Raw genomic sequence first — 17936 nt, 5'->3', positions numbered from 1 at the left:
TCCTCGGGTCCGCCCTTAGAAACCTCTGGGTATTAGGCGTGTTATAAATAACCTATCATATCAAAAATCAACTTACTCATCTTGCTTTATAAAGATATTTATAGTCAACATGGCATTCTGTAACAATATAGAGGAAAACGTTTTAAAGCTAAGATTCTTTATAAGGACGCAAACCCTGAGTTGGCTTGCAAAATAAATGTGTATATAAATATGATAGGCACGCATTAAGTACATTGATAGGTTCACCACTATAAATGAAAACTACCCAAACATGCCCACTGTCATCTTTCACTATAGGTGGTATCAGGTGAGATTTTATTATGAAAGGATAAGGGTTTTATTTAAGCCAATTTATAACACTCCGCGACCTTGCTACATGAAGTTAGATTGTTCTTGTGCCTCTGTCGCACTGCTGGAGAGATAGAGGTGCAAGACCCTGCCTTTATAAGAATAGTCGATTAATAGACCCTCCTGCATACAAAGTGCGCCACACTTGAAGTTCGTTAATTCCAGAATTGTGGTTTTTATTTGGCACACACAACTCCAGATCAATTCTCAACAAATTGCTCTATTTGGTAACACGTGTTTCGTCATTTGAACAGTGCCATCCAGCAATCCATAAGCCGTGGGACATGAACCAGGCACAACGGGAGTTAACCCGGTTAATACTAGTGCAACAGACCACATGCAATCTGACAAGGCCAGCATATAATACAGCCCTGGTTTGAGAAAGGCACTGTTCAAATGCCGAAACACATGTTACCAAATAGGGCAGTTTGTTGAGAATTGGTCTGGAATTGTGTGTGCGAACTTCAAGTGTGGCACACTTTGTATGCAGGAGGGTCTATTAATTGAGATTTTATTATATTTTCAAATGTCTTGAATTAGAAATGTGACTTGAAAGCACCTGCATAAAAAGATTTTCAACCAAATATTAACAAGTGTGTGGACATTGAGAAGGCCTGCTGAATTTGGGCAACATCAACAGCTATACCAAGTTCAAATCAAACATTGGCCACAGCTCTGATGTATTCCTTCAGTGAGCAAAATACTGGGGCAACCATTGAGGTGGGTAGGCCAGTAAAAAAAGTATGGCTTCTTAGAAAAAATGATGCTTAAGAAAATGTATTTGTGTCTCTGTTCTTCAGAAAAATTAAACACACCTCTTAATTCCTGGCTGCCACTTGTGTCACTCAATTTTTGTAGATAGGTGCTTAAACAATAGTTGGTGATAATATGCATGGAATCACAATTCAGCTGCTTTGGTGTGACAAAATCAGAGACAACATTTTTAGTGGCAGAGGACAAAGGCAAGGAAGAACTCAGGCAGAGATTTAAAATGAATACAGTTCATGTGTGGTTGGGGAATTTGCCTGACTAGATGGCCCGCTGAGACTTACCTGTTGGTCATTGGCGTGTATAAAGGTACCTATGCATAATGAGCTGACCAGTCTGGTAATTTGTTTGTATCCTCAGGTTGATGCTGATGATGTCATTACTAAGGAGGAGCAGATTTTCCTTATTTTGAGAGCCAAAGCTAAGTGTGAGAGGCATCTGAAATCCAAAGTGGCTAAAGCACATGGTAAGTCCACTCTGCCTTCTACATGGCAATACCATCAAAGGACATATTCATGCATTATTGTAAAAGGAATAGAAATGTATGAATCACTATCATAAAATGTCAAATGTATTTGACAGATTATATACATTAATTGATCATGGCAGAGTACTCCAGATTTCATTGAAAAGCCGGCGTCAATCACAATATTGTAATATTTGGTTAGCACCAGAGTGGGTCAGTGTCTCTGAAGGGTGTCTTGCTGGCTCATTCACTTTTATAGGCTGAAATATTGTATGATTTTTATATCACACATAAGTCCCACATAGAACCAGAAAATAGGTTACATGTTGATGGGCATATTGTATTTCAATCTTTGGTGTAAAGATACACATTTCAGAAGTTACGAGAGAGGGTACATTTGAACACGTACTGTACATTTCTTGTTGGTTAAAGCTTTTATGAGTCAAAGAAGAGGTCTCAGAAAGGGGACGGACATTTAAACGTTGACACTAAAGGCAAAATCAGAAAGTAAAATTATGTCAGTAATGTTGCAATATGGAAATATGTTTACATACAATATATATTGAAACTCTTAGAATGATCAATTTGCATCACAATATACAAAGAAATGCATTGAACATTGTTTTGTTTGTATAATATACACACAGTCTGCACCAATATTAGATACGAAATATTAAGCCAATTCTTTTGATATCACCTTGTTGTTGACTACAAAGATTGTATAGAATGTTCCTCAGCAGTTAATGTCATTTTTTTATTTTTTATTAATAGAGTCTTATTTTTTGTGTTGTTCATTGAACTACACTTCAATAATTGCTCCTCTCATACTCATGTCGAGTGCAACTGTATATGCTCAAAATCAATCAAGTTTAATTTTGCCACATGAATATCCTTCAGTAGTTGTGCCTCCTTTTTATACAATCTGATTTCATTATCTTCACTTATTCAGTCTTAATTTTTTTTAGTCCTCTACATCAATGGCAGCTGGTGAATTTTTGAACTGGTGGGGCGTAAATGTATGTGATTATGTGATTAATATTGATAAGCAACCAAGTGCATCGAGGGGGAGCCTGAATCAAACCTGTGGTATTTGGGGAGCTTTCCCCCTGTCAATAAATAATGGTTTAAAATGGTGCATTTTACAGCGCTTACTGTGAGAAATTGGATAAAAGTCACACAGTTTGCAATCAATGTTGTATTATTGCATATGAAAAATCCAAAAGATGCAAGTTACCAACAGTGCCCAGGACCATTTCCCAATCCATTTTCATTATGCCTTTTCTCACAACATATGCTATTATATACAATATGCTCATGCTGGCTCTGCCCATACATGCCCATGCATGCTGAACAAATATGTTAGTATTACCATATATATGCCAGTAAATAAATGCCATGGCACAGAAAGACAGTATATTCATCTGGCTATACTGGCCTACATCGGATGTAGGTCAGTGACAACACTTGTCATATTTGCTTTTCCCTTGATGAATAGTTAAGATGCACAGTAACTGTGTATCAAGGTAAAAGCAAAATCAAGTGTTATGATGTGGGTAGACTGGCCTACATTCAATAAAGGAATAGTAACAAGCATAGCCGTCAACTGACCCACCACTCATGGGTTTGACCTACAAACAATTGAGGCTGCAAATGTGTCCGAATACCTGCGAGCAGGGCAGGCTTAGAAAAATGGTAATCACTAAAGTAACGCAATGTGTCTATGCCGAATGCATAATAATGAGAGCCAAAGGGGCCAGTCTTCTGATGCCCTGGCGGGTCCCATTATTTGCTGCTCCATTGGTTGTGTTGCGTAGCATAAATGCTCTGCAACAAACACAAAAAAACATTACATAGCAGGGCGAGCTCCCCTGCAGAGAGGATGCTAGCACAGTCTCCCGTGAAAACAAAGAACACAGGGGATTGTGCTGCCTGCCACTCAGGCAAGGCGGCAGGTTGCCGCTCAGGCGGGGGGGGGGGGGGTGTGGGGCGGCTATTTGAGTGTGACATCAGTGGCAGTATGACCCAACAACATGAACATGGTCTTCACATTTTCTAAATATAAATTTGTTTTATAATTGTAAATTTCACGTTTAGATATTATTAAATAAACTAAAATGTTGACATTTGAGTATTGTAGTTGACAGTTATTAGCTGTTAATATTATGATAGGCAACACCTAATTTTGGGCAGGACCTACCTTTTGCAATTCCTATGTGTTACAATACATTCCCTTCATCATGCAAAGGGGACCAAAACAACTGGTAGAAAGGCCACTGGTCATTTTTAGTAGATATCTTCTCTTTCCTAATGACTGAATATAGATGGAGTGATTTCTACATTTCCTAATGGATAATATTTTGTAGCCCCCTCCCCTGGATGTCAAAGATATCCCATTGAGGAAATTGGAAGGAGTGTGCAGCAAGGTATTGTTATGGTTCCTTTATCAGTTGGTTTCCTAATAAATGATCCGTCAAAGGCATTTTTTTAGGTATGTATGTTGGTATCAACAGTGCAAATAATTAATTATATGTTTATGACCGATACAGCAGTAAAGGCCTGAGATCAATATGTGTACCAATAAGCTAAAAAGTAGGAAAAATGGTTCAAGCCAAAGTCAGTACTTCTTTAAGATATGTCAGTGTTGCCAGTCATTAGGATATTTCTGATTGCTTATACTTTGTATATGTATGTGCATAGAGCAAACATATTTTGGTTTATGAAAGTTGTGTGTGTGAAGATATCTGGGAAAAGGTGCACATTTACTGCCTCCACAACTATTTGTTGGCAGAGGGCTGGAGAGGATGCCAGCATGGATCACCAATTTTTCCTTCAATAAAAACCTGCCCACACACTAATCCTGATATTTGATAAATGACAATGGTAGTATGACACTTGCAGGCTTTAGCACATGTAGGGCCTGATGCATGGAAAAATGTGCAGAGATCCTGCAAAGTCCGCGTGCCAAGAGCGCCTCTGTGCAAGCCTGCGAAAAGAAGTTATTCTGCGTTCTCCTGTGTATTCATGTAATGATTTGCGCAAAGTGACCATACACGCAAGTCATGGCCGGAACGCCCCCAACATGCCCCCACGCAAAGCAAAAAGGGCCAGATAGAGCTAGCTGTGTGTGCGCCATTGGCGTAAACACATGTACACTTAAAACAGTCCATGGGTTCCCCTGCAACCAGGTCTGCCCTTCGTGGACACTGTGCTGGGTCCTCCGTAAGTATTACCGGCACCCCGACAACATCCGTACAAATGACTGTAACTCTGGTAAAACTCTGGAAGATCTGCCTTTGAACCCCAGTAAACTGTTCCTGCACCCCACTACACTGCTTATACGCACCCCTACCTTCTATTGGAACCTCAGCTGTGTGCACTCACCATTAAATCCAACATGCAATCTTATCTCTGTGCTGTGATTCCTTTGCACAAGTTTCTGTACGCCTGCCTTTGGGTCGCAGTAACACTGAAAACTTTGCATGCTCATTTCCCCGATGTCAGGTTGCACGGTCAGATCCTTGAATATGATTTTACCTCCACAGGTTTGGGGGTTGGATTGCCTCGTGTGGACCGTCTCTCGGAACTCCCACATTTGCCCTTGTTCTTCCCCATTTTGCGAGTTCCACCCCTTACTCTGGCGTATGCAGAGGCCACACACATGCTCTGCATGGTGTATCACTCAAGTGGGTAGGTTGGCCTACATTCAATAAAGGAAATGTCAAGCCACTCGCAGAGACGTGCTAAGCCTGCACAAAGTACCTACAGAGGATGAAAAAGTCCCATGCAGTCGATTCCACAAATCAACAAACTTGTTTTTGTGCACAGAATTGCACGTAAAGTCCTAATTTTCAGCACTGAAAATTCCATCAATCAGGCGTGTAAGTTATATCATGTGTATTAGCACCGCCGCTGTCACCATTTTTAACTCTGACCTATTGTTGCCCTAAGCATTCCTGCTGATAGCTGTGCCTCAGCGATCCTTATTTTACTGACAGATTTGGTCCCCAGAACCTTTCATGTTTTTTCTTAGTTTGTCTAGTCTGAATATAATATTTTACATACACACACTCACAACACCCCCTGGCCCCTCTAGTGTTCAATGCAATGATTACTTGTGTGATAAACCATAATGGACGTCCATGCCCATGCTAAGCAGGCATGACATATGGTATTAGTGGCTAGAGAGGCATTTTGATGCAGCCATTCTAGTCATTTGTAAGATTGGCTTGATTTCTTTTTTTAACTGGGCATCTCTCAGAAAGCAGTCCTGCAAAGTGTGATTACCTGGTGTGAGAAACCTGAGGGTGTTCTCACATCTATTTCCCTTGGGCACTCTGCACAGGTGGCCAGGGAAAGGTCATCACTTTTAGATCCTGACCCTGGGGGTGGAGAAGCGGGTTGTTATGGAAACCATGCCACGATCCAACAGGCTAGTTTGTGCCATGTGTGAATTACAGGGATTTGTTGCGTGAATAGCACTTGTAGTGACATGACTATCAGAGCGGCATAATCCCAGGAGAGACAATCAATTATCGGGAGGACGAAACGTAACTATATTCCACAGCTGTACTTCTGTTACGGACATCTGTCCCCCCCGATAATTGTGTGTCCCCTATAGATATATGGACGCGCTGATAGGTTTTTCCCCACAGGAATCATTTAGGTGTTATTGCTCGGCCCGCCGAGGAATCATGTCACAGTTGCCATGACAACCCATGATAACATCCAGATACCTAAATTACTGATTTGTTCTCCATTTGCACAATAATAATTTATTTTGTTAATTTACAAGACCTTAGATGGCCCATGCACTCGCCTCTGTAGGCCAGCTCACACTGCCATGTCGGCACATTCAAAATGGCCACCACCATAAATACATTGGTGGCCATGACAACCAGACTCTCCTTTCCAGCACTCGGCCGAAGGTTATGCCGTGCTGGGGTCTGGATTTGTACCACGATCCCTCCCTCATGAGGTAAATATGTCTTACAGCTCCTCGGGTTGCTGATCATATCACGCCATTGTTTGGATTACGTAGCTAATGAGGGGGATCTAGTCACGCCGCCCCTGCATCGCCTGTTCAAGTGCACACCTACCTGCATTATTTAGCTATGGGCAGTGGATTAAATCACGCCAGTGTGGTTCCACAGAGATAATATTGAGGTGATAGTCACACTCCTCACACACCGTTGTTTTGAACTTCATACTTACCTGCATGACCCACCATAGGGGAATAGCTGATATCCCACGACACCAACTATTGCTGGTATTTCCCCCACAATGACGTTGTGGCCATCTATTTTGTGGACCAATCAGCATACTGTTACTGTGACACATTGACATATCTGGTTGACGAGGAAGAGTGGGTAAGTGCTACCACGTGACACTGCCTATTTAATTACTCAAATCTATCTCACCACCGACTAGATTCGGTATTGATACCTTTGGTCCTCATTGACAGATTGGACCCGCATTGGAGCACTGAATCCGTTTGTGCAGGACTAGATCGACGTCCAGACTTTTTCACCTCCACACCGTTATTTCAACCAAATACGGTAAGATCCGCTGGATCAGTCGCCAACAAGAGACACTTAACTATTATTAAACAGCCATTGCCTTATATGAATTAGTATGTATCTTCACTTAGAACCCTGCATCACTCCTCGGATGACAGCCAACCCAACAGCAGCTATATATACAGCACTATTAGGTCGAAACACAGGCGTGTTGACGATATGACTGCAAGTCCCAGTGTTCAACTTTCGCACTGTTCAGATTAGTGCATTAAAGCACCTTGTACTCTTAAGATATATTTGTTTCTTATGTCAATCCTGATAGGATCTCAGAGAATGTATTTGTTTTAAATCACCATCCAAAATACTGGTTTTGGGTGAGCACCAATTGTATAATTTAGAGATAATGTATGTAATTTGTAGAGTTTCCTGTGGCAGCCTGGAATATTGTAAATCAATGTTGTTTGTGTATTACATTTCCTAAACAGCTATCACTGTCCCAATGTGGTAATTAATAATAGCAGCCAGTGTTTTGGGTTCTATGTCCTTGCTAATTTATTTTTTGAACATTCACCCACCTGGGTAGAGCAGGGTGCCGTAACCAGGAGCCCTGTATATTAGAAAATAAATGCATATTGAACAACAGATAAATTGTAATTGAACCATAAGCAAAACTAATAATTATAAAATACTGAACTGAATCAGAATTAAGACATTTTAAACCCAGAAAGGGAACAGAACCTCAAATCCAAACAAACCATTGTATGTTCAAATACTGAAAAACTTTAAAGGATAAGCAAACACATGAATGTGACTTTAAAGAACATGCAAACAAAAGGTGCTGAAGCTTAATTTACAGTGGAACTTCAAAGATTACAAGGGATATTGATGTCCACTAGTGTGTGAAAGCTACAAACTAAAGGAACTTGTGTTCGAAAACAAAATGTATAGAACTTTGGAATGTAATATTTAGAAGACAAGGATACCTTGCTTTTTGGAATATGTTACTTACATCTTGGGGAAGGGAGCCCCAGGACCTGATTCAGACTATTTCATCTTAAGTCCAAGGAAGGTCATTTTGAGAAGACTTTTTGTGGAACTGTTTTACACTTGGGGAAGGGAGATGAAAGGATGCTGTGAGCTGGAAGAAGTTCAGAACTGTGTGTTAAACTCTGTTTTCTTTTTGGTTGCTGACATCCCTACACATTGTACAGATTTTGGTGTGAGGGCAAGAATGGGTTGTGGACACAGACAGATTCTTCAGTTGAAGTCTTTGGGCCTCATTACCGGCCGTGCGGTCCGTAAATAATAGTGGTGCTAAACCCGCCACCACTGTTAATTCCGTACTGCCCGATATCAAGACCTGTAGGCAGCATTCCCACCAGTTCTGACCTGGCGGGTTTAATACCGCCCGCCTGCAGGCGGACGTGGAAACACCAGCGCCATCACGAGATGGTGCCAGTGTTTCCACTTCCCCATTCCCATTGAGTCCTACGGGACTCAATGGAAATGGGGATTTACCGAATTCCGCCTCAGAATTCCTGGGACACCAGGGTCGTAATGCCCTGGTAATTCCGGGAGTCACGGAGGTGGAATGGTAATACGAGTCCGGCGGTAATCGAGCCGGAATAAACGGCTGGTTGCCGCCAGACTCGTAATTCGGCCCTTTGACTCAGACTTTCCTTAGTTTTCTTTAAGTAGGGAAATCCCACCTCAGCATAGGGCAAGCTAGCTAGGCCTTTTTCAATCCTGACATTTAAGTTTATACAAGTGTTTATTTTGAATTCTGAATCTTTTGTCTGTGTCCTGCTTCATGATGCCTTCACAACTAACTAGACTGACATTTATGGGGTTTCCAGACTAGTCATATCTTACTGTGGCATTGTATAGTATTCTGGGCATCTGTGATAAAACAACCATGATAAGTGTTATTGTTTCGACTGGCAATTTGGTGCAACCAGTCTAGATATGCCTAAATGTGGCCTGGCAGGCTTTACAGTAATATGTTATTACGTCTATAGACTGGACTATATTGTGCAGCTAGTTGGACATGTTTTAATTGTGGCATGTCCTTTTCAATAGCAAAGTATTACATTAATTAAAGCATTAATGTTCCTGTGCACTGTGGCTGACTTGCATGTATTGGATTTTTAGATTGTTGTTACCCCACAAAACATTTTCAAACCCATGTGTATAGCTTTCTCCCAGTGCGATGTGCGTCATAACCCTGTAGCAGCACATTTATGCATATTACGCAAGCGTGGTTTTCTAGGCTGGGCCAGAGTGTGACACGACCTGTGATTTGTTGCCGAGCTGCGGGGGAGGGGTCGTCAGCACGGCTCATAGAGGGGCCTCCACATTTTGTGCTATGCCACTGCTGCAGGAGGCACAACTGCATTAGCTTCAGGCCCCACTTTTCTGAACAATCCTGTCTATGCCTCTGATTGGAGCCATACGAACACCTTCTGGTTGAGTGCGGGCGGTTAGGCAAGATGAGAGGATCTGTCATACGCTCTCTTTCTCTTGTCATTTCTTAGCTTATTGTTTTGCGGCTGAAGGAGAATTTGGTAACATAGCGTTTGTATGAACACATTGTTATTGCCTCATAGTAGTCAGATGTCGATTCAGAGAAGGACAGATGGTGTTTATTTCTGCTTGGTACACTATTCTCCTAGGATGCAATCACCCCAGAAGCTGGCAGCAAATGAAACCACTAAGAAGCCTTGAATTAGATGACATCCAGGAAATCGAAACAACAATATACACATTCTTTTTCGGTTTGTTCCTTAACTGTACCAGTTGTGGCACACATTATCGAGGTCTGAGTAATGTTCTTAAGAACAGGCAAATGCGTTTTCATGTAAACATCAATATTTCATCGCTATGTCAAGTTTCATACCCGCAGCACTTAAGGAAATCCCAGAGCAGTTTATAGAAACACTCAAAGTCTCCAGCGGGCAATTTGCCCTTCCAACAAAAGAATCACAGTTTATTTATTTGTACTGAATAAAATAGGTTCAAATTGGAATTATTAGCTACAGTTGCTCCCCCATTGCGTTAGTTTGGCAGAGTTCTGTCAAAAGTGTTTTTGTGCCTTCCACTGAAAAAGTGGCCTCTAAAGGGTGCATTCCAAGCTCTATTAGTGATCAGTGAACACTGGCCACTAGGCAAGGAGGCAATGAGAAGATCTGGCACAGGAAGCCCCGTTTGTGAATTCCTTCCCCCATTGCACAGGCTCTAATAGCTTCAGAACCCTTAACAGTGGGCTCCATTATGTGGTAGGTGAACATTGCACTCAATAGAGGAAGAAGTTCTGCTTTCTTGAAAATGTATATGGTCAAAACATCTACTTCTGCTGGTTGTGGCTTGCATTCTGCAATTTCAGAATGTCTAAAGATAAGCACACCTCCTCGAATGCATTAGACAGTTTACCCCATTCTCTTGGCACATGAGCCTAATTACAATGGGTCTCATTATAAGTTTGCTGGTCCAGGAACTACGGTACCGATAAGCTTGACGGTACCGTAATTCCCAGATCGGCAAACTACGAGTTGTGCTCACGGGTGCCTTTCTGCCCGCCAAGTCTGACCTGGCAGGCAGAAAGGCACCCGAGAGCACAGCATGTTGGATGCACCGGCATCGTTATAAACGGTGCCGCTGCATCCAACCTCCCCATTCCGAGCCGAATGGGAATTGGGAGCATCTTTTTTCCGGCACCCGCAAATGGGCAGGGCCATAATGACCCCGTAATTGCCCATTCGCGGGCGCCTGGAAAAAAATTACACTGGCGGCAGACGTGCCTCTATTACAGGCACGGCTACCACCGATGTCATAATGAAGCCCAATGTATGTTGACTTAGTCCCTCTTATGTTTCATTGATTTTGTTTGGTATATCAGGTTCTCTGTCAATCAGGTGAATATTCTGCTCAAAGACAGTTGATGATCAGTTGAAAAGAGTGGTTTATGCTTTGGGGCAAGGAGGACCTCTTTCTGTTGGTCCACGGTCACTGTATTGCAGACCACAATATGTCAGTGTCTGTTGACTAGTGTTTTAGCATGAAAGGTTTATTTCCAGATGTGAGGATGAATTATGGTCGTTGTTACAACTTAAAATCGCATAGAAGACAGCAACCAATCAACCTACCTAATGTGTGATGCATAAGTCGTCCTGCCGTCTCTTGGTGACCCCATCTACAGCCATCCTGCAAGCATGAGGTCTGCAAAACTTCAGACGTTTTCGACTATGACTCCCATGATCCATCAACATTGACTATACTGACTAGGACTGATGGTAGTTGTAGTCCAAAACATTGGAAGAGCCAAAGGTTGCAGACCCCTGCTTTAAGGCATTATGGATGTTATGTTTCTGGAAAGTCCAGCAACAGGTCCTTCTCTCATGCTATTCAGTGACAAATGTCTCGCAACAGAAACACAGCTAGCTAGAACTTCATACTGCTTAGGTCCTGCTACAACTCTACAACTCGACTGCGCTTTCTCTCACATAACTGGGACTCCCTGCATCATGGGAATTAGGAATGCAAGTAAGATGAATGCCTCTGTGTGCTCGCCCTGGAAAACATTAGAGCACTAGGTCATTTGACTCTTATTTTAATCATTAATATACTAATCACACTCATATAGATATAGATGTCATTTTATTTTTTATTTTTTATTGTGCATTTAGTTTAATATAAAACTTTAAACACTCAATCCAATAAAATAATCACAAATTATTTAAGAAAAAGACAATAAAAAACAATATGATAATAATAGCAAATACTTTTAAAAGTGATACATTAGAACAAGTAACAATGAAGTAATTAGTAACACAACAGTCACATTTATCCCTTCAGAGGTAATGAATAAAAACGATCCGCCATATAGGCTCTGTTGCAATTAGTGCTTTTGAACAATCTTCAGCACTTCCCTCCAATCATTGTAAGCTGCTGACACTATGACCAACTATGTTGCACCAGAAAGGGCAGACCAAAATTGGTTGCCCGAACATTCCTCTATGTTGGTAACAAAATCAGCATACCGACGTAAGTAGAGAGTTTTCAAAGACTTACAATTTGTAAGAACATGACGGCAAGATTCAACTTCAATGTGACATAGATGACAAAGTCTTTCCTTGTAAGGTATTTACAACCATATTGAGAAGCAAATTCAATCGCAAATTCAATCGCAGATTCATGACAAAGCGTTTGAAATCAATAGGACACAACTTAGTCAATTAAGTGGTGGGCGAACAAGATTTGCCATGGAGTTTGTCAACATTAATCGACAAATCTCAGCATCTAGCTTTCTTTTTTAATTTGACTTCAAAGTTAGGGTCCACTGTTAACACATCTGGGGCAAAATGTAGTTGGGCTATAAATGTTAGTGCAGTATTCTGAATACAATCATTTTTGTCCAAGTTGCCAATACTTCTTCCCATTAATAAGAGTAGATCGCTAGAATCCTGACTACTACTCATAAGCTTGCCATACGATAATGTTCTTTGAATGTCTCATAATGTGATTAATGAAGTAACCCCAAACTCTAGACACAAGGCCGCTATTGGAACAGAACCGGGTACATTTATAACAGATCTAAAATGTTTACCCTCAGGCTCTTCTAACCAACGTATTTGCTTGTGTTTTAGGGCTACCATACCATAAAGTATGGTAGGCACCTTACTGGCAGGATACACCGCCAGGAGACCTTCAATTTTATAGCCACCACGATGGACGATGTAATATTATATGGCCATCCACTTTCTCCATACTTTTGTACAAACCTTTTCCTGATAATGTTTGGCACAGGGATTAATTGTAATGGAAAAACCTAGTTAGTGGTAGTCAGTACCCCTTACAAAAGGCCTATTGTTAATGCGCCATATGACATTCTCCCTACCTATATTTATTTTACTCAAATGCAAAGTTTTTGTTTTATCTATATTTATAACCACCGTGTTTGTTTTTGCGTGATCCACCAAAGCATTTATAGAACGCTGAAGGCCGTTTGGAGTACTGTCCAACATTATTATATCGTCAGCATAATAGAGCTACGGTAACTCTGTGGCGTTGATCCTGGGGGGAAAGTTATACATTTGCTGAAACATGAAACTCATGTCTGCTGTAAAAAGGTTATACAGAATAGGGCCAAGCACACACCCTTGCTTAAGGAACCTATTAGTATATTGATATTTAGTGCATTGTTCAGCAAGGTTCAGACTAACCGTGATTGATGTATTAGTATACAAATGCTGTATATAATAAACTAGGTTCATTTCAATACCCCATGGAGTACGTTTTTTCCAATGGAGTGCACAGGGAATAAGGTTTAAAGCCTTATTAAATTTGACAAAGCAACAATATAGGTAGATCCTATTTAAGATGTAATACTTGATATACATTAAATTGGGTTAAACATTAGGCCTATAGGATAACTTGAAGATCATTTTGTAAATTGAATAATCAATTAGTCTGCTACTTTTATCAAAAATATATTGAATACAATCCATCTTTGAATTATTTGCACTGTACCTCACTACCAAACACTTTACATTAGAGCCAGTCAATACACAAACTCTATGTTATAAATACCTCAGTAATAAAGCAAAATACTAACACCATGCAGACTATCACAATAAGTTAATACATGCTATGCATAGACATAGAAATATTGAATACAACAAAATATATTTGTACAATCTCCCACAACATAGCCTACACATGGACAATGTGTCAACATATAACACAAAATGATAAAGAACATACTTAACAGTTATTTTATTCAAACATGTAAATAATATGCGGAATTATTAAAGCAATGTTGATGCATTCCTCAGGACTAATTGGTTACATGTTCAATCACAAAACCATTTTGAGAAAAATGCACATATTTAGTTCACAATGTGGGGTAGTTAAAAAAGCTACATCTGACATCAGTGCACTGTCCCTGCATACATTACTTTTATCAAGCATCCCTCAACTTATCTAATGCATTGATTCTTACTTAATTGGGCAAAAGTTCAACAAATTACCTTCAATACCGGAAGCACAACATTATTGATCAAATATATTCAATTATGTATTATGGCAGTTAAGGCATCAAACTCCTAAAGTGCCTTCATTGCACCAACTCTTAAAAAATAGTGTTATTCAAACACAAGGTATTTACCAAACTCTATAAATGAAGATCCTTTGCATCATCATTCTCCATTAATTATTTCAAGATATCATATTGTTCTTTCAGGCATGTCAAGACTCTTAAGTTATAGCATGTACAACAAAAGTAACAATTGGAATCCAAATCCACACAGATATGTATTTTGTTTTATATAATTTCATAGATGTAGAACAAATCAAAACCTCTCACAATACTTGACTCCTCACAGTTTAGAATGTATTTCTTTTATCAGGATGCTGTCATCATTCAAAAGCCTCTCTCTTAGTCAACCATGCTCTGCTAATGATCATCTGCAAACTAAATTGAATATGTTACCCAATAAGAACCAAAATAATGGGAGCAGAACTAATTCACCAAGAGTAAATAACAATTCCTAAGCCATGTTGCTGGAAGTATGGCATTACCTTAAAGTGGGCCCCTCATCTGGACCAAATTAAGAGCTGTTGGGGCTTTCACAAATGTTGCTTTCATGTCATCACTATTTTGCATGAATTCCGTTCTTATTGTCATCATTACATGTTTGCTTACATGTTCATGAACGGGTTACAGCAATTTCTGTTTGTTCACATTTGCTTCTCTTAAGCATAGCAGTATCGCGATAGAGCAAATGTGTATAGTAATGTTCTTCATTAATATTCTAATAACAATGAATTTGATAAATCCTGGCTAAATGTGTTAGACAAAGAAGATAGGGCTTACTTATTAGCTTCCACATTGCACTGATTTAATAAAATACCATATTAGTAGATTAATTTCATGTAATTACTTGTTTCTCTGTCACAGACGCCAGATAAAAGCAAAAGTAACCCTATTAGCGCTCACACATTTCAGCGGCTCATGTTTATTTTGTTTATAGGAATGTAAGAAATGTATCCAAAGTTATTGTTTATAGATTATATTTCTTTCTTTAGAGCTAGACCATCTGCTAGGGCGTGCTGCACCTAGAATCTACGACTTAATATGATCAGCAGCATGATCATTTTCAAGAACATGCTTGTCTAATTGAGATCCATTTTTCCTACGTTGAATGCGTGAATGGTGTTCAGTCGTTCTGGTTCTCACCATTCTTGCTGTTCCTCCCAAATTCTTTAAACCACAAGAAAATGTGATGCAGTAAATTACTGCCTTAGTGTCACAGTTGGAAACATGTTGTATTTCCCGGGATCTTCCCATGTATTGAGCATTTAATTTCCTCTATGTGTATTTGCAAACTGAGCAACTGACATGTGAAAAATGTCCTTTGACTGGAGGGAGGCTCTACAATGGGATTTGGATGTTAGTTCTTTGTTTTCCCAAGTATTCAACATGGACCAAATGATATTTCAGGCTTTTGCATGTTGAAATGCAAATAAAGAGATATATTATGCAGTCTTAGGTTAATTAACAGCCTGTGGTGTGCTTTCAAAAAGTATGGATGAAAGGTGGTTTTACAGGTTATACCTTGCAATCCGGCACCATTTGTTTTATGTCAATCAGGGATTAACTTGACGCATATTTCACTAATGTCTGTGCTTTTTGTTATTAGTTGCAGCAGTCAGTCCCTATTCTTTAATCTCTTGCTTAGTTAAATTCCATGTGTGACATAACCAGTGGTCTGCCTGCAGTATCTTCTAATGCAAATGAATCGACCAAAGGGGAGATTCTCAACAAAATGCTCTAGGATGTCAACTCATATAGTGCAAGTGGCCATTTCTTTCTGTTTCCTTGTGAAAAATAGTACAGGCTAGGCTTCCTCCCTTGTCCATAAGTGTTAGTGTAAAATGTTAAAAATCTCCTGTCTATAGATAACTGTGAAATGTACACTAGAATTTAATGTGTTCAGTTTAACAAATTAAAGAGCCTATTGAGAGCATTTGAAATGTCATAGGGAGTCAGCTTCACCCTTCTGTATCATGATGACATTATCAATATATCTATGCAAAATTTGCATATATTTTAAATATGGGTTGGTCCCAATGACAAGTGGTTTATTGTCTTAATCAGCAATAGAAAGAATGACTAACCCCAGCACAAAGATGCTCCCATAGCTGTCCCCTTGATGTGAAGGCAGAACTAATCCTTATTTCTGAAATAGTTTTATTTCAAAGCAATTTTCTTGAAGTCTAGAAACATTGGATAGGTACATACTTTCCTCAGTTCTCTCTACAAATCTAGTCTTAAATGCACTCCAAGGCTTCACCCAGAGGGGTGTTTATACATAATGCACAAATGTCAAGTGTAACCAAAAGTCATTAAAAGAGGGTATTTTGTCAGTTTACAGTAATATTGCTCTTCCTTAAGCAGATCCATTACCATTACCTCATACTTGGTTGTGATTATCATCACAATCAAGCTCCCTTAATCCACTGGATTAAACTGGTTCAGGGGTTCTCATTAATTCCTGAACTGCAAGTGTTTCTGATCTTAATACATTGCTAAGCAGTCGCTTAGGTTTCTCAACTAGGGATTATAGATTGTTAACCACTGGCAGTCATAGAAAAAGTGGATCTGTGTTTCAGTTCAGAAACTGACACATCTTGAATTCATTAATATTTTGTTAATCAACATTTCAGAAAAATTCTCAAATCTCCCATTAGGTTTGGAACCAAACTATGCTAATGATAGGGACACATCTAAGGCCTTTATGTCAAGGGTATCGTGAATCTCCTCTTGATCCTGTAGGATCTCGGCCTCCCTTACTTCCCTTTCCTCCTCACCTCGTATTCCCCGGCGTAGATTCAGGGTCCGGTTCTCCTTAGGCTTGGCCTTCCCTTTTTTTTTGTAGATGAGAACGGCCGAAGGAGGCCGCCACCGTGACACCCCAAGGGTGATCGGTGGTGACCCTCCGCGGCCGCGGAGTGAGGGGAAAAAGCCAGAGGCTGAAAAAACCCCAGAGGTCTGTAGAAGATGCGTCGGTAGTAGGAAGCACTTGACACTTGCAGGGCTGAGTAAACTGCTGGAGAAGGCACACTCCTTTCCAAAATTTGACAAACAGGTCTCCAAGGAGGAAACGCTGAGACCGGTAGGAATTCGGAAGTCCAAAGTGTCAGCAACAAGGTAAGCGGGCTAGGCAAGGCAAACCCGTAGTGTATTCCTGGGGGCTGTACACAGAAGGAGCCGATAACAAGAGAGGGCGAGTGGAGGAAGGTAAGTAAGAAAGGTGGAAGGGTAGACAAGGCGGAAAAGGCAATAATAGTAAACAAAGGCGGGCGGAAGGGGAGGTAAGGAACACGGGAAAGAAGCAATAGGAGGACGTAGTAAAGGTGGTAGGACGGGAAGGGAATGGAGAACGGGAGCGAGGAAAGGGGGAGAGGGAGGAAACCAGAATCGGAGCGAGCTCCGGAAGGTAACTGTAACAAACAATACGGTAGCAGGGACACTAGCACGGAGAAAACAAGCAGCAGCCAAAACTGGAGCGTTGCAACGCACCCGAACACAGGAAGGGGCGGGCTATATCCTGTGTCGGGATACGTTGCAGAAAAGACTAGACCGCTGCACTGGGTAGAGGAAGCGTGATCGGAACACCCGTACGCCGCTTCCACCTATTCCAGAGCTTCCAGGCTCCCCGAGCCGTGACAGTATGCCCCCTCCTAAGGTCCACCCCTCCTGGCTTGCCAGGGTGACTACGATGGTATTTGCGTAGCAAGAGGGGCGAGTCCAGATGTCCTTTAGGTTCCCAGGAGTCTTC

At 40.7% G+C, this 17936-nt stretch overlaps 1 protein-coding gene across 2 annotated transcripts in view; it reads left to right on the top strand.

The window, feature by feature from the left end:
- Nucleotides 1-17936, top strand: part of PTH1R (parathyroid hormone 1 receptor) — an 857857-nt gene that overhangs the window by 482725 nt on the left and 357196 nt on the right. For both annotated transcript variants that reach the window (XM_069647093.1, XM_069647092.1), the window contains one exon: nt 1477-1582. In XM_069647093.1, the coding sequence (XP_069503194.1) occupies nt 1477-1582 (106 nt within the window). The remainder of the gene's footprint in view (nt 1-1476; nt 1583-17936) is intronic.

Source organism: Ambystoma mexicanum, chromosome 2q, assembly GCF_040938575.1.
Source record: "Ambystoma mexicanum isolate Mex_15411 chromosome 2q, UKY_AmexF1_1, whole genome shotgun sequence".
NCBI lineage: Eukaryota > Metazoa > Chordata > Amphibia > Caudata > Ambystomatidae > Ambystoma > Ambystoma mexicanum.
Note: the sequence above shows the minus strand (reverse complement) of the source record. Positions and strands in the feature narration are given on the sequence as shown.